The 18,883-nt window shown below is 35.8% G+C and overlaps 1 protein-coding gene across 1 annotated transcript in view; it reads left to right on the top strand.

The window, feature by feature from the left end:
* Positions 1 to 4,953: 4,953 nt before the first annotated feature.
* CAPN13 (calpain 13) overlaps positions 4,954 to 18,883 on the top strand; it is a 189,081-nt gene continuing 175,151 nt past the window's right edge. Inside the window, exon 1 of the mRNA XM_069071813.1 lies at positions 4,954 to 5,039. Within this exon, the coding sequence (XP_068927914.1) occupies positions 4,954 to 5,039 (86 nt within the window). The remainder of the gene's footprint in view (positions 5,040 to 18,883) is intronic.

The following is an 18,883-nucleotide window of genomic DNA, read 5'->3' as shown; positions in this document are numbered from 1 at the left end:
TATTTATAACACTTATGCAGTAGCAAAAAACTGGAATCAAAGTGTATTCCCATATGTTGGGAAATAGCTAAATGAGATATATATATATATATGTATATATACATATATATATAGTACATGAATGCAACAGAATATTATTACATGGTAAGATATGATGAATATAAAAAGTAAAGTGAAGTATGAGGGAAGATGCTTAAATGAACTGACAAAAAATGAGGCAGAACCAGAAAATTGTTTTACACCATGGCAACAATGTAAATGGGAAGAACAAAAGCCACAAAAATCAAAGCTGAGTTTTTTGTCATCATAATGACCGAGCATGCCCTTAAAGAAGACCTAAGAGATTTTTACGCTCTCCTTCCACTGAAGATGTTGGGGAGGATGACTGGTAAGATGGGAAAAGCATTGGCTCTGGAATAAAGAGACCTAGGCTTAAATCTGACCTCTGACATGTCTACCTATGTCATTCTGGTTAAGTTACTTCACCCCAATAGGCCTCAGTTTCTTTATCTCAAAAATGAGAGGACTGGAGTGGGTGACCTCTGAGGCTACTCCCAGCTCTAAATCTATGATCCTTTAGAACACTGTAAAAAATGTCAGATGGAGTAGATGTGTTCATTTATCTGACTGGTTTTATTCCTCTTTTTATTTTTTGTTATAAACAATGTATCTTTGTTATAAGGAGGGATATATTGGAAAGTAAAGATGATGTCAAAACTAAGAATAGAAATTTTAAAAATTTAATGGGATAAAATATTTATTTGCATAGAGAAAAACTCCAACAGAGAATTTCATTGAATTGAATGCTCATTCAAAAAGAATGGAATAATACCAAATTAATAGAAGCTGAGAGAAATGCTTCTTTCCCTTACCCTATTCATCTCAGGAGAATGCATGAAAACACTTAAACAGGTGTCTGTTACTTTGTGTGTGCGTGTGTGTGTGTCATGGACCCCTTTTGCAGTCTTGCAAAGTCTGTGTATCCTATCTCAAAATATTTTCAAATTCATAAAATAAAATGCTTAGAATTTCAAAGGAAAATAATTTTGTTGAAATAAAGACTTTTTCCACTTCAATTGTTGGACCCCCTAAAATCTATTCATAGATCCCTTAGTTCCCAGGTTGAGCCCTATTCTAAAATAGAGTGGTCTTTAACTCAAAGCCAATAACATCTTTCTGTCTCTAACACACCTTCCTTGTTATATCATAGTCCTTCCTTGGAGGACAAAAGCATATTTATTCATTCCTCCTGCTATTGGCTCAGATAAAATAAGATCATTAATAGTAAGCAGAATTAAAAATGGATTTATTATAAAAGTGAACTGATACCATTTTGGTTTCACTGTTGATCTAACAAGCATTTCTCAAGAAGACAATGTTCCTGTTTGTAAGATAATGCTATGTATATTCTAGGATTTACTTCTTTACCTTATCTCAGTCTTATAGATGGCAACTTATCTTCTTTATAATTGCAGATTGTGTCCTACATATTCTAGGAAATTTATAGATGTTTTTGACCATCTGACTGAGTGGTGTGTGGAAGGTGGTGAAAGGAAGGAAAAAGTAATAATGTTAAAGTGTGGTCAAAATAGATGGAGTTTCTGTAGACTTGTATCTACAATTCAGCGTAGTTAAAATAACATTAAGCTAAGATTCAAAAGACCTAGGTTTGAGTCCTAGCTCTGACTTTTTCCAGATGTGTGACTTGCAGCAAGTCACTTAACTATCTGAATTTTTCCAATTGTAACCCAAGCTTTTGGGAATGCCCAGTTCTAATATAGAGCCCACTGTGTCCAGTGGAGAAAGCCTCATTTGATTGGATACCTGAGACTTTAAAAGTGGTGAGACTAAGTCATTTGCTCTTTTCCCACCATCTTTTTTGACTGACCTCTTTTCAGCAACTCCTATCAGTATGAAAACCATGAATTAAATCACTGAAAAGGAAAGGACTTGCCTTCCCCTGCTTACTTCTATTTTATACCAGCACTAATAAATGGGTCTAGTGATAATTATTTCTTATCTTGCTGTTCTCAATTTCAGGTGCCTGAATAGATCCTTCAGTATTGGGAATAGGAGCCATGGCAACCTTAGAACCAGGATTGCAGTTGGTGTGGTGCAGTTAGACATCCTGGAATAGAAACCCTGAGAAGCCAGTGTGCCTGAGAGTGCAGCCTCAGGGAGATGTTGGACTTTGAACTGGGACAATAATCTATCTAAACCAGCTAAGCTACGAACTTAATCTACTTCCCATCGCTAGAGACTACAGTGGTACAAAGCAGAAAGAGAATTATGGCTCCCACATGTTGAAGGAGTTAATTTGTATATTTTTTTATTATACCTATCTTGAAATGAATATTTCTTTGTAAAAAGTTCTATGTTACACATCTAAAAAAGTGAAAATGACCACATCTGAAGTACTCATCTCACAAGATTTTTGTGAGGATCAATGAAGTTATATATAAAATGTTTTGCAGTAATAAATCTTATATATGTTTGGGGAAAGAAAGTACAAAATTCATGTTTTTCTTAGTGAATTTTCAATATTAAAAATTAATCTTGGTAAGATATGACCTAGAGTAATGGTAAGTGCTTAGCAACATGAAACCATACTACTTTCCTACAATACATGTGGTACCTATTTGTACCCATGTCTACATAACTCTCCCCATCATATGTTTACCAGATACCTACCACAAAATTTAAAATTCTCTGTAGGTCAACATTCACTCAAAACTGACACTCTTGAGTCTTACCAAAGTGCTCACTGACATTCACTAACATTGAAAACACAATTAGTGAAAACAAAAAGCAATAACAAAATAGCTTAGTGTAATAGTAGAACATTTAGTAGTAACATTTTCTGTATCAGGGGATACAGAAAGTAACAAAAGACAGTCCCTACACTCAGGAAGCTCACAATCTACTGGGGAAACAAGTTAACAAATATGCATTGAATGAGAACAGAAAAGAGTATTCCTTTTTCTCAGATGTACATGGCACCTTCCCAAAATTTAACCATGTATTAGGGCATAAAAACCTCGTAAACAAATGCAGAAAAGCTGAAATATTAAAAGCACCTTTTTCAGACCATTATGTAATAAAAATTATATCCAATAAACTGCCTTCAAAAAAGAGATAAAAATTAATTGGAAATTAAATAATCTAAACCTAATTTATTAGTGGGTCAAAGAACAAATCATAGGACTAATCAATAATTCATTAAAGAGAATGACAATAATGAGACAACATACCAAATTTTGGGGAATGTAGCCAAAGCAGTACTTATGGGAAATTTTGTATCTCTAAACTTTTACGTCATTAAAAAAAGAGAAAGAGTAAATTAATTGAGTGTACAACTAAAAAAAAGCACTAGAAAAAAGCCATTGTTTGTCTTTAATTCTTGAAGAGGATCAATGACATCATGAGGGTGATGTCTTGACTTGCACATTAATTGGATTTGAGTGAGGCACAAATCACTCAGGCCCACTCTCTCCTCCAGAGTCATCTGGCAGCAAAAGAAAAGTCAAGATGACTGGTGATGGCCCAAAATGCAATGAGTGACCCTGGCCATTTTATTTTTTTTTAAAGTAATTGGGGTTAAGTAACTTGCTCAAGGTTACACGGCCAGGTGTTTCTGGGTGGGTAATAAGTGTCTGAGCCCAGATTCGATCCACATGTCATCCTGACACTGGAGCTGGTGCTCTTACTCGCTGTGCTACCTGGCTGCCCTGACCTTGGACATTTTAAATTAAAATCATTCCCAGGTCTCAGTTTTTCTGAGGCAATGCCTATTCAGTTACTTAGGGATGAATAAGGATTGAGAGAAAAGATGGCTCAATTTACCATCACAAAATATCAACGCCAAAGAATAGTTCACTGGTAACTTTATATGGAATAATTTTAATTACATGGTTAGGTCAAAAGCCAGACTTATGAGAATTTAGAAGAGTGAGGTAAGAAAGTAAAGCACTGAAGGCAGATGGTTTTTTTTTTTTCAAGATTAGCAGAGAAAAGGAGAGGTAAAAAATATAGAACAATAAATGGTGGACACAGTAGGATCTGGTTAGGTTTATTCTTTGTTTTTAGGATGGGGAAGACTGGGGGGGAATTATAGGCACCATGAAAAGAACCAGTAGTACAGAATATTGAAGGGGAGGGAGATAGAATCTGTTAGAGAAGACAGAAGATGGGATCAAGGATATATGTTGAGAGGATGGATATGGTAGGGAAAAGGGTCCATCTTTTTCTTCAAAGACTAGAATGGAAGAAGAGAAAGTGGAGGATGATGTCAGGGAGATATGATTTCAGAGGAGAAGTGGTGATCTTGAATAAAATGTCCTCAGTATTTTTGAAGTACGACATAGTCTTCAGCTGAAAGGTTGTGGAAGGGGGGTGGTGAAGGAGTTATATGACTTGCAGGAGGCTTGGAGAGAAGAAATAGTTTGGAACAACCATTGTGGTGAGTTTTGTGACTTCTTTCAGCTCCATCCAGCAGCACATGAGCAGAAGTACAAGTTAAGAATTATGAATGGTTTAGAGAAGCTTTCGGGAGATGAAAATTTTAGTTGGGATTGAAGGAAGCCAGTAGGCGAAGATAAGGAGGAAGAACATTCTCCCTCCTTTTGGGAGAGAGGCATCAGGAATAGGGATAGGGTATAACTAGCCAGAGAAATTGCCCAGAATTGAGAGATGGGGTGCCATATTTGTCGAACAGCAAAGAGGCCAATGTCACTGGAAAGAGCTTGTGGTAGGAAGTCAGGCGTTAAGAAGATTGGAAAGGGAGCAGGGAGCTAGGTCATGAAGGGCTTTGAAAAACAGGATTTTTTCTTAAATGCTGGAGTTGATAGTAAGCCACTGGAGTTTATTGAGTTTGTGGAGGGATTGATATTGTCAGACTTGTATTTTAGAAAACTAACTTTGGCAGCTGAATGGAGAATGGATTATAGTGGGACAATGTCAGAGGAGAGAAGGGACTGTAATTCTAGAGATGTTGAAAAATGTGAAATCAACAGGCCTCAGCAACAGATTGAAGATGGGAGGTAAGAGATGGTAAGGAGTCACAGGTGACACTTAGGTGGTAAGCCTGAGAGACTAGGAAGATGGTGTTGCCCTCAACAATAATAGGAAACTTTTAGGAAAAAGATGAGTTTGGTTTTGGATACCAAGCTGACTGAATTGGGACCCAGCTGGCTAGTTCCAGATAGACAACTCAGCCTCTCCTCTCTTCTCTTCTGAATGCACATAGTAACTGTTTCTCTTTTGGTCAGCAACCCTGAGGGTATTCATCTCCCAGTGTTTTATTTATTCATCCATCCATCCATCTATCTATCTATCTATCTATCTATCTATCTATCTATCTATCTATCTATCTATCATCTATCTATCTATCTATCTATCTATCTATCTATCTATCTATCTATCTATCTATCTATCTATCTATCTATTCATTACAGGGGCCATCCCTTGACTCTCTTCTTTTAGAGGCCTATTCACTGAGTGGGCATAACCTCACTCAAAGTGAGAACCTGAAAAGACCATAGCTTAAAAAAGCCAAGGGTTCCCACTGCATCCTGGGCCATCTCCAGTTGTCCTGATCAATGTCTGGCCACTGGACTCAGATGCCTCTGGATGCCAGTAACTTTGTACAGCCCTTCCTCACTCAAATCAATGTCAACTGCAAGTCATGCCATCATCTTCCTGATATTATGGTCCTTTTTGAGAATGAAATACAAACCACAACTGCAAAATTGCTTTTAAGATGTCTACCGGAGAATGGCTAAACAAGCTGTGGTTTATGACTGTAACAGAATACTATTATGTAATTAGAAATGACAAACAGATTTCAGAAAATCCTGTAAAGACTTGTATGAACTGATGTAAAGTGAAATGAACAGAACCAGGAAAACACTGTACACAGAATCACCAACATTGTATAATGATCAGCTACAAATGATTCATCTCTTCTCAGGCAATACAATGATTGAAGACAAGTACAAAGGACTCATGGAGAAAAATGCTATCCATATCCAGATAAAGAACTGATGAACTCTGAATGTAGATCAAAGCATATATTTTTTTCTTTTACTTTATTCTTTCTGTTTTTAACAATAAGTCTGTTTCTTCTTTCACAACTGTGACTAATATGGAAATATTTTTTATATGATAGCACATGTATAAACTATATCAAACTGCCTACCATTTTCAGAAGATGTGAGGGAAAGGAAAAAAATGTGGAACTCTTAATCTTGTAAAAATGAATGCTAAAAATTTTCTTGACATGTAACTGGGGAAAATAAAGTATAATAAAAAATAAAAGGGGGAAAGGAGGAAAAAATAATAAAAAATTATTTTTCATATTTCTAATGGTAACTATAAAGTCCATCTTCCAAAATAATTTTTCTTCCAATAAACTAATGAATTATAAGAGGGAAAAAACATGTCTACTGGACATGCACTTTGAGATGTCTGAAAGGCACTCAGAAATGTCAGACTAGAGGTAAACAGAGAAGGTAAGGTATGATAGATGGATTTAAGAATTGTTAGCATAGAGATGATAATTAAATCCATGGAAGTTGATGAGATCACGGACACTGATGTTAGAGGATATGATCTGCATGATGATTAGGCAAAGGAGACATAGATAAAAAAGGTCATATAGGAGGAAACCCAGGAGAGAATGTTAACCTGAAAACCTAGAAAGAATAAAGTATCAAAAAGGAGAGAATAACCACCAGTGTAAAAGGCTGAAGAAAGGTAAGGAAAGAATGGTGACTGAGAAAAAGCCTTTGGATTTGGCAACAAATAGATCATTGGTAAGGAGAGAGATTTGGTTTAATGATAAAGTCAAAAGCTGGATGGTAAGGGGTAATGAAGTAATAAGCCTGGGCACTTTCAGATAAATGTATATACTAATCATTCTGAGAAGCAGATCTACATTGGGATTACATATAAAATATAGACATGCAATGAAGACATAGGTATTGGGGGAACACATGTTGGGGGCACGTTTGTCAAGGGCAGATTTATAGAAGGGCAATTCATGCCTCAATGCTGCAAGACTATTCATATTTTTTTGTTACTATTGGTCATTGTTGGTCTGCTGGGCCTTGTTTTTTCTCCCCACCAGGTACCACATTGTAATTACTCTAGAATGGGAATGGTGCCTCTATTAATCTCTTCTCAGGATTAGGTTACAACTCTGCTGCCTCCAGCAGGCATCCTCCTAAAAGGAGAGGGTGCTGACACCTCCCTTTTAGTTTTGTACCCAAAAGCTAACTTTCAGCATTTTCAAGGAGAGGGGTAGTGTCTCTTAGTTCACTTAGGAACAAATACCTCTGTATGTTGAAGTATGGATGACCTAATAGCTCATCTTATAAATTTTCTCTCATCAGGTTCAAAGTCAGTCTGGTGGGTATGCTCAGTAATATTTTCAGAAATCACCAGAATTGAAAAAAATACTTATCTCTAATTGGCTCAGCAAATATCTCAAAGTAACTGGGAAAACAATTTTTTTTGTCATGAACTACTTTCCTCTCAATCTTAAACCACAAATTTATAAGCTTAGACAGAAATAACTCTTAATGCCCAAATAATTGATTAGAAAAATAAAGTAGGGTGGCTAGGTGGTGCAGTGAATAGAACACTGGCCCTGGAGTCAGGAGGACCTGAGTTCAAATCCGGCCTCAGATACTTAACACAAAAACTAGCCATGTGACCTTGGGCAAGTCATTTAACCACAACTGCCCTCCAAAAAGCAAAAAAAGAAATATAAAGCAATAAATAAATGCAATTAAACACATGAGCAAAGCATAGAAACCCTGGTTCAGCTTGTATCCAGAGTTATTTCTAGGCTTTGGGAAAACAGAAAACATAAGGGCTACTGACTGGATTTTCTCTCACAAACTGTAACAACTGCCGTTTTATCCCGGTCTCAGCTTTCTCCCACTCTTCTATCACACATTCACATTTTCTCTTTTTATTCTCTGGATCACAGGTTCATCCTTACTCACACCCTTCCAAAAGGAGGAGTTCAATGAGCTCCCAGAAGACCAGCCTCCAAAAATTAAACACTCTTGAAAGAGAAATCAGTCATTCAGGTAATAAGAACTCACAGACCATAAATCAGTCTTTTGGACTTAACTTCCCCTAATAACAGGATCCATCTCCCTATTTCAAACTTCTACCTAACTCTTTAGAAAGTATTTAGAACCCTAATATAATGACCTATGAGGATCCTGAACCCCAAAAACTCATTTCAGGAGGCCTGAAAAATATTTAAAAACCACAAGAACTATAAAGGCTACTTCTCTCACCAAACATCTTGCTTGGAAAGCAAGTGAATACACAGGACAGCAAAGTTAAGCAAAGACAATAAGATCATTGTCGATTAACCTACCTATTCTAGGTCATATCTGTGACCATGTGTACATAATATTATATTATGTATACATGTATGTGTATATATTGTGTATATGTATATGTGTGTGTCCTTATATAGCTATGTAGACTTGGGCTGCTGAAACCAAAAATCTCATAGTCATTGGTCACTGATTAGTGCTATGATCATAATGACTTTGTAGGAATTTTCTGTATAGATAATTCTGAACTTATATCATTAATAGATATAGAATATATATGTTCTCTATATTAACATAATTTCATATAAATATTGTAATGTATATAACCAGTTCCAAGATGCTTCATATCCCCTAAATTCACATCTCTTCCAAGTTGCAATATTTCTTTGATGGGCAGCACCACCCTGCCAGTCATCCATGTGCACACTCTTGGGATCATTCTTAGCTCGATATACGGTCAATTTCTCTCTTCTTGAGTATGCCTCCACATGTCTTTCATCTTGTCCTTTGCTCCATTCCTGTGGTCATCATCCTAGTTGGCAGCCTCAACATTTCTCAATTTCTCTATTATGATAGCATCTTACTTCCTTTCCGTCTCTAGTATATTCCCTTTCCAATCCATCCTCCACACAAATGCCAAATTTAAGTTCCTAAAATGCAGATCTAACCATGTCACACACTTGTTCATTAAACATCTATGTTTTTCCACAAATAATGTATTAAGGATCCACCTAAAATTCAGAATGTCTTCCTTTGATTCTTTTTTTTTTTAAGCAATCGGGGTTGAGTAACTTGCTCAAGGTTACACGGCCAGTTATTTCTGGGTGTGGTGCTGAGTGTCTGAGCCCGGGATTCGATCTCCAGGTCATCCCAACACTGGAGCCAGTGCTCTTACTTGCTGTGCTACCTGGCTGACCCCTTCCTTTGATTCTTTAAATAATTTGTGAATAACAGTGAAACACTTGAACTGCCCACATGTTACCTCTCCCCCTCTGCACATTAACAATCCATTTCCTATAATATACCCAATTCTAAGGAAGTTAACTCCTTCATCTATGGAATTCTTAGCTAGTGGTGCTGTGGATAGAAAGCCAGGCCTAGAATCAGAAGGATGAGTTCAAATTTAGTCTCAGACACTCACTTAGCTGTATGATTTTTGGAAAGTGACAACTTTTATTTGCTTCAGTTTCTAGAATTATGAAATAGAGATAATAAAAGTATCTACCTCACATGGTTTTCTTTGCAAAGATATTGGACTGGTTTGCCATTTCCTTCCTTAGCTCATTTTACAGATGAAGAAATTGAGGCAAATAGGGTTAAGTGACTTTCCTAGGGTCAAACAGCTAGGAAATGTCTGAGGCCAGATTTGAAACCAGTAAGAGGAGTCTTCCTGACTTCAAATCTGATACTCTATCCACTGTGCTACCTAGTTAGCTTGCCTGCATGGTAGTACAGTCTATGTAAATACTTATTGCCTTAGGCTTAGCCTGTTTCCCTTGAACCCAGGCTAGAAATAATGTTCTTGACAACTAAGTAAATCCAATCTCACCTAGCCCACTACATCAATTCAACCTTAGACCAGAGGTTCACAGTCTATCTACTTGGACCCTGAGGGCCATTTTATAATCTGCCTTCTGTCTTTCCCTCCTTCTACCACTAAAGCCTTCTGCTCTGGGAATCACAGTCAAATTAACATAAACATTTATTCTGAAAGTCATGCCAATCAGCTGATCTATGGATAAACACAACATCCCTGTGACTTACCAGACAAAAACTCCCTCCCTGGTTCTTGCTTCTCTATACCTCTTATTAGAATGTAAGCATCTTGAAGGTGCAGACGGGTTCACTTTCACATTTATATTAGTGGCTCTTTGCAAGCTCCCCAGCAAATAGTAAGAACTTAATAAATGGGGGCGGCCAGGTGGCTCAGCGAGTAGGAGCACCAGCCCCAGAGTCGGGATGACCTGGGGATCAAATACAGGCTCAGATACTTAGCACCACACCCAGAAATAACCGGCCTTATAACCTTGAGCAAGTTACTTAACCCTATTGCTTTAAAAAAAAAAAAGAACTTAATAAATGTTTTTTTTTTCTTTTATATCCTTTAGTCATTATTTTGCCTCTAAGTCATCACTGGTCACATTCCACAGCCTGTTTTTGCTTCTCCTGAAATTGTGATGTTTCATGGCTTGCAATAGTATATCATCACCAGGAGAATATTGGTGCTAAAGAGATGACTTCTATAATTTTGAAAATATCGGAAAATGCTGTGTGATTTCCAGTATCTGTGACTGCCACCAAAGGGATATAGGTCCTCAATCATTATCCCAAAATTATTTTCCTAGAGCACACAGAAACTTTCAAGCAAAGCAAACCAAGTGAATAAGTCACTTGGAACATTTTTTTTTGATGAAATCATAGTTTTCTCAGGCATCGAGGTAGATTTTTACCCCTTTTTAAAAAGCCACCAGACTGTGAATTTACCTAAGCAATCTAGAAAGAATCTTTTAATTCTGACAAGAAGGTGTCAAAAGATTTTAATGCCACTAGACTCAGAGTTCCCACTACCAGACATTTACTCCAATGAGGTCAACAATAAAAAGAACAGTCCAATATACATCAAAATATTTAAAAGTGTATATTTTATAATAGAAAAGAAACAGAGTAGATGCCCATCCACTGCAGAATGACTAAAGAAATATATATATATATGAAATGTATATATGTGTGAGTATATATATAAACATGTATATATGTATAGATATATAATTTTATTCTAAGAAATGATGAATATGAAGAGTGAAGAGAAACATGGGAACATTTCAATGAACTGAAAAAATGAAGTGGAATGAGAAAACTGCTATACACAGTAACAACAGTACAAATGGAAAGAACTATAAAAATTAAAACTGAATATTTTGTTATTATTAAACTTGGCCCTAAAGTAGAGAGAAATTTTGCTGACTTTTTGTCACCTAAGTTCATGGACCCCCTGAAATCTATTCATAAGGTGCTTAGCTCCCAAGTTAAGAAAGAGGCTCTGCTTGGAAAATAGCATACCCTAAAGGCAATCAATACTCAAGCAATCAACACCTTTTCTGCCTCTAGCTTATTAGGTCAAGCCCTTCTAGGCCCAAAACATACCTATTCACTCATCCTCCTGTTGACTCATGAAGTAAGAGCATTAACAAACAATGGCAAGAAGAATTTAAAATAGGTTTAGATATAGCATTTATCAAATCACTATTGAACTGAAGAATTCTTCAAGAAGAGATTGTTTCCATATAATCAAATCATGTATGTTCTTAGAATTTGCTTGTTTATATCATCTCAACTTTATAGATGGTAAATGTGTTTCTTGGTAATTCCTTGTTGTCCTCTTTATATTGGCTAGTTTTATAGCTATTGTTGACCAACTGACTGATTGAGTGCATTGTAGAGTATGAGAAAAGGGAGGGAAAAATAATAATAAGATCCAAGTTTGGTCAAGGTAGATTGAGTTTCTGTAGAATTGTACCTACAATATAGTTGAAAGAACATTGAACTGGTATTAAGAACACCTAGGTTGGAGTTCTAATTCTGATCCTTTCTGAGGCATGACACCTAACTTCTCTTGAGTTTGTTCATCGGTAACATCAATTAAATTACCCAATTCACAGGATTTGTGAGGATCAAATGAGGTAGTATATAAAAAATATTTTGAAGCAAAAAAAAAATCTTATAGGAAGGAAAAATATATGGGGAAAGAAACCATAAAATTAATGCATTTCTTAAGGAATGTTCCTATACAATTAAAAATTAATCTTGGCAAGAAAAAAAATTATCTTAGTTTCCTCAAAGTAATACAAAATGTTTAGCAATGTGCAGATGTATTATTTGCATTCCTGTAACATAGTTGACACCGAGGTGTGCTTACTCTTCTGTATCTCTCCCTTCTACGTGTTTTTCCAAAAATTTCCAGAAAATTGAGAGTCATCCATTGTTCATTATTTACTCAACACCATTACTCATGAGTCTCATCAATGTGCTCACATTTATTTGCCAGTAAGAGGACAATAGTTAAAGACAAGAGCAATAGAACATTTCCTCCGCAAACTTTGGGCTGAGACAAAAAAAAAAACTGTCACAAATTCATACACTAATCAGTTGGAGAAGCAGAACTGCATTGGGATCACAAGTTGGTGCACACATATAACCAAGACAGGGAAGGGAGGGCACATACAACGGGAACATGATTATCCACAAAAAACAGGTGGAGGGGCAGATTGTGCCTCAAATGCCCCAGGACTGCTGATGTCTTCAGGTACCGTTGGCCATTGTTGCCCCTGTTGATTGATCAATTGATTGATTGCTGGACCTTGTACTTTTCCCCCACTACTCTAGGATGGGCGTGGTGTTTCTGCTCTTTTCAGCATCTTTCCTGGGCAAAACCAAACCAAACCAATTATCTACTTTCTCTACATAAGAAGGAGTTCTCAGCTCCTAGAAGCCTAAGCTATAGTGGTTTAATACTTTTGAAACACAAATCAGCCACCCAGGTAATTAGAACGCACAGATCCTTTGTCTTTTGGCCTGTACTTGCCTCTAATGGCAGGTTCCATCTCCCTGTATCAAGCCTCTATTTAACTCAGGTTTCAAACCCAGATTTAATTGACCTAGGGAAGATCCTGAACCCTTAAAACTCATATTGAAAGGCTCTGGAAAAATAGAAAATTAAACACAGAAGCTAGGTGGAAGCTGAACTTTGAAGGCCACTTTTCAATCCCAAATCCCCTCTGGGTCGACAAGCAAGTAAATCCAAGTGATAACAAAGTTAAACATGGACAATCATCTCATTAACCTAACCTAAAGGGCCTCCTCTTTTAAATTGTAGGATTTCAATTAAGGGCAACATCATCCTTCCATTCACCCAAGCGCACACCCTCAAGGTCATTCTCACTTCCTCATCCAATCTCAGCTGCATTTACTTATGATGTTGTTGTTATTGTTGAATTATTTCAGTTGCAGTGGTGTTTGGCCCTTTGTGACTCCATTAAGGGTTTCCTTGGCAGAGGTCCTAGAGTGGTTTGCCATTTTCTTCTCCATGATGAGGAAAACTGAGGCAAACATGCTTAAGTGACTTTTCTAGGGTCACACAGCTAGGAAGTGTCTGTGGCCTGATTTGAACTCATAAAGATGAGTCTTCCAGATTCCAAGCTCAGTGCTCTATTGACTGTACCACGTGGATGCCCCTAACATACTTATGGGAACTTATGGGAACTAGTAAAAAATTAGGCAAGAAAAATGCTATAGAAAATGACAATAATGAATATGGAGAGAATAAGAAGAAATACATAAATCAAAACTGATTCCTTTGCCATTAAAATGATCAAACAGTTCTTTTATATAAATAGTATTTTATTTTTTCCAATTACATGTAAAGATAATTTTCAACATCCATTTTTTTATATTTGAGTTACAAATTTTTCTCCCTCTCTTCCTCCCCTCTGCAAGCAATTTGATATAGGTTACTCATGTTTAATCATGTAAAACACATTTTTACATTAATTCTGTTGTGAGAGAAGAAACAGAAAAGGAAAAAAACTGCAAAAAAACAAAGTGAAAATAGTATGCTTTGATCTGCATTCAGATTCCATCGGTTCTTTCCCTGGATGGGGATAACATTTTCCATCATGAGTCTTTTGGAATTGTCTTGGAACATTGTATGGCTGAGATGAGTTAAGTTTATCATAGATGATCATTACATGATGTTGCTGCTACTGTGTACAGTGTTCTCCTGGTTCTTTTCATTTCAGTCAGCTTCATGTAAGTCTACAGTTCATGTAAGTCTTTCCAGGTTTTTCTGAAATCCACCTTCTCATCATTTCTTATAGCACAATAGTATTCCATTACATTCATATACCACAACTTGTTTCATCACTCCCCAAATGATTCCAATTCTTTGCCATCACAAAAAGATCTGGAAGAACAAAAGGTCAAGAATATCAAAGGAATTAATTAAAAAACAAAGTAAAGGAAGGTTAACCAGATGTACAAAATCTAAAAGTACATTATAAAGCAGCAATCATTAAAACTATTTGGTAATGCCTAAGAAATACAGTGGTGGATTGGTGAAATAGATTAGATACATAAGACACAGCGATCAATGACTGTAGTAATCTACTATTTGACAAAGGCAAAGACTACAGCTTCTGGGATAAGAACTTACAATATGACAAAACCTCCAGAAAAACTAGAAAATAGTATGGCAGAGACCAGGTATAGATCAACATTTCAAATTGTATACCAAGATAAGGTCAAAATGAGTACATGATTTAGATAGACATAAAGGGTTATACCATAAGCAAATTAGGAGAACAAAGAATAGTTTACCTGTCAGATCTATGGAGAATGGAAGAATTTATGACCAAATAAGAGAGAACATTATGAAATGCAAAATGGATAATTTTGATTACATTAAATTGAAAAGTTTTTACACACATAAAATCCACACAACCAAGATTAGAAGGAAAGTAGAAAACTGGGAAACAATTTTTATAGTATCTCTGATAAAAGCCTCATTTCTTAAATACAAAGAGAACTGAGTCAAATTTATAAGAATATTTCATTCTCCATCTGATAAATGGTCAAAGGATATAAATAGTTTTCAGATGAAGAAATCAAAGCTACATATAGTTATATGAAAAAATGCTATAAATTACTATTGATTAGAAAAATGCAAATTAAAACAGCTCTGAGGTATCACCTCATACCTATCAGATGGGCTAATAAGACAGAAAGGGAAAATGACAAATGTTGGAAAAGATGTGGGAAAATTGGCAAAATAAATGGATTGTTGGGATACAAATTTGGACCTATGCCCAAAGGATGATCAAACTCTGCATATCATTTGATCTAGCAATACTACTACTAGGTCAGTATATCAAAGAGAAAGGGAAACGAATCTAAATGTACAAGCTTGGTTCTAAAGAACAGATAAGAATACTTACCTCCCCCCATTTATTAGAGAGGAAGACTGGTAAATTGGAAAAATCGTTGGCTCTAGAATCAGGGAACTTGGGTTCAAATACCACCTCTAAAACCTGTCCCTGTGTGATACTGGGCAAGTTATTTCTCCTCTCTGGGTTTCTTTCTCTCTTAAATGAAAGGATTGGACATTTGAAAAATGTCAGATATAGTCAACACTTCAGTTTAACTGAATTATGTTTTTTTCTTTAATTCCATTTTTTTAAATAATAATGAATGAGAATTTCCTTGCAAGGATATATTGGAAAATAAAGATAATACCAAAAATGACAATGAAAATTCAAAAAGGAAGATAAAAGATATATTTGGATATAGACGGAAAAAGTTCCAGTGGAGACTTTCATTGAATACAATTTCCAGTCCAAGAGAACAGAATAACAGCAAATTTCAATGTCAAGAGAAATCCATCTTCTTGTTTCTCCATTCATTACAGGAGAACACCTGAAAACTCTAAAACAGGTGTTGGTAAGGTTTTTTTTTTGTGCCATGGAATCTTTTTTGTTACAGCCTGATGAAGTCTATGAAACCTTTCTCAAAAATATTTTAAATGAATAAAATAAAATGCTTATGACAATAAAGCAAATAAATTTTATTGAAGGTTTTTTTTACATTCAAGTTGATGGTTCCCCTGAAATTTATCCATGGAATCCTTAGTGCCCATTTAAGAAGCCCTGTTTTCAAGTGGTAAGGTGGCTCAATGAATAGAGCACCAACTGTGGAGTCAGGAGGACCTGAGTTCAAATCTGGCCTCAAACACTTGACACACTTACTAGCCATGTGACTTTGGGCAAGTCACTTAACCCCAATTGCCCTCCAAAAAAGCAAAAAGCAAAAAAGAAGCCCTGTTTGGAAAATGGCATACCATTTAACTCAAGGCCTTCTGCCTCTAGCTTCCTATGGCAAAGCCCTTTGGGACCAGAAACATACTTATTCACTTTTAAGTGTTGCTAAGTTAGATGAAGTAAGGGCATTAACTAAAAAGGCAAGTAGAATTTAAAGCTTTTTTTGTATAAAGGGGACCAGTAGTATTTGTGAAATCACTATTGATTTAATAAACATTTCTCAAAAAGAGAGTGTTACTGTTTGTAAAGCAATTTTGTTTTTATTGTAGACTTTACTTGTTTACTTATTAACCCAATCTTATAGATAGCAAATTCTTTTCTTTATAAATACTGATTGTGCTCTGCATGCAATGGGAAATTTTATAGATGTTATCTGACTGATTGAGTGATTTATGGAGAATGGAGGAAGAGAGGAAAAAGTACAATTAAGGTCAAAGCATGGTCTAGACAGCCTGAGTTTCTGTAGAACTATATCTACAATCTAGTATGGTTAAAAGAACATTGAATTGGATCGAGGATACCTAGTTTTGAGGCTTTACTCTACCCTTCTCTGCCTGTCTGATTTGAGATAAGTCACTGAAAGTCTCTGAGTTTTTCCATCAAGTAAAGTGAGAATGATCACAAAAATATATTGCATTAATCATCTTACAAAATTTTGTAAGGCTCAAATCAGGTAATATATTTTACAAAATGGTTTTTGTTTTTGTTTTGTTTTTTGCTTTTTGGAGGGGGAAGGGCAGGACAATTGGGGTTAAGTGACTTGCCCAAGGTCACAAGGCTAGTAAATGTGTTAAGTGTCTGAGGTCAAATTTGAACTCAGGTCCTCCTGACTCCAGGACTCTATTCACTGCACCACCTAGTCACCCCTTACAGAATGTTTTGTAGCATTAAAAATTAGAAAAAGAGAAGATATTTAAAGAGAGAAGCTATAAAGTGCACTATTCCTTACAGAATTTTCATGTATTACCCCAAAGTAATACAATGTGCTTAGCAGAGTCTAGACATACTACTTGTTTTCCTCTGATACATTTGGCACCCAGGTACACGTCCCACCATGTATTCAACAGCTATCCTTGGACCCCTTGGATCCCAATCAGAGAAGGCTGGCTCTAAAGTAAAATATCCTTTAACAGGGAACAAATGACACTCATTATGTCTCTTGCACAGCTTCATTGTTATATTCAAGTCCTTATGGCCACAGTTAGTTATTCATTCATCCTCCTGTTGACTCAGTTAGCTTAGGTAAAGGCATTAATAAAAAAATGATAAGCAGAATTTAAAATGGATTTATTTATAAAAAGCACCCCTACTATTCATCAAATCACTGGTTATCCAATAAGCATTTCTCAAAAAGAGAGTGTTCCTGCTTCCAAAATATTATTTGTATTTCATATTTTGCTTATTTGTACTAGCCCAATCTTATAGATGGTAAATTCTTTATAATTGCTGAGTGTGATATGCATACAACGGGAATTTTATAGATGTTGCTGACCATCTGACTGACTGAGTGATTTGTGAAGGGTGGAGGAAGACAGGATAAAGCAAAATTAAGGTCAAAATATGATGAAGACAGCCTAAGTTTCTGTAGAATTGTATCTACTGTCCAACGTTGTTGAAAGAACTTCAAATGGTATTTAGAAGTTCTGGCATTGAGACCTAACTCTGACCCTTTCTAGCTGGAGCAAGCCACTGAAGCTCTCTTGAGTTTTTCTATCAATAAAGTGGGAATGATCACATTCACCCTATCTCATAAGATTTTTGTGAGGACGAAACCAAATAATATATTAAAAATAATGTTTTGTAGCACTAAAACTTAGAAAAATGGAAGATTTTTAGAGAAAGGATCAAATTCATTTCTTACAGAATTTTCATATATAACTTTAAAAAACCAATAATCTTGAGGATATTCCCCAAACTAACACAAAGTGCTAAGTAATGTGTAGACATATTACTCACTTTCCTCTTATATGTTTGGCACCCACCTTTTATAACTCAGGGCAAATTACGCCCTTAAGGTCTCTTGCACAACTTCATTTTTATGTCAAAGCCTTTGTGATCAAAAGCACAGTTATTCATTCATCTTCCTGCTGATTCAACTGAAGCAAAGGCATTAATCAAATATGTCGAGTAGAATTTAAAATAGATTTATTTGTAAAAAGCAACCCAATCATTCATCAAATTCCTGTTAATTCAATAAGCATTTCTCAAGAAGAGAGTGTTCCTGTTTGCAAAATATTATTTGTCTTTTACAATTTGCTCATTTATTATGCTAGCCTAATCTTATAAATGGTAAATGCCCTTTTTGATAATTGCACATCGTACTCTGCATATTCTGGGAATTTTATAGATGTTGTTGACTTAGAGGTTTATGGGGGGTTGAGGAAGAGAGAGAAAAGCAAAATTAAGGGCAAAATATGGTCAAGATGGCCTGAGTTTCTATAAAACTGTTTCTACCTTCCAGTGTTGTTGAAAGAACATTAAAGTGGTATTCAGAAGACCTATGTTTGAGACTCGACTCTCACTCTTTATTGTTGTGTGATCTGGAGCAAGTCATTTAAGCTCTGTAAGTTTTTCTACCAATAAAGTAGAAATGATCACATTCACATTAACTATGTCATAAGATATTTGTGAGGATAAAATCAGGTGATATATTTTAAT

The sequence above is a fragment of the Petaurus breviceps genome, unplaced genomic scaffold (genome assembly GCF_028583685.1).
Source record: "Petaurus breviceps papuanus isolate PSGF00001 unplaced genomic scaffold, PetGlider_PUasm1.0 90845, whole genome shotgun sequence".
NCBI classification, from domain to species: domain Eukaryota; kingdom Metazoa; phylum Chordata; class Mammalia; order Diprotodontia; family Petauridae; genus Petaurus; species Petaurus breviceps.
This window is presented reverse-complemented; position numbering and strand designations above follow the sequence as displayed.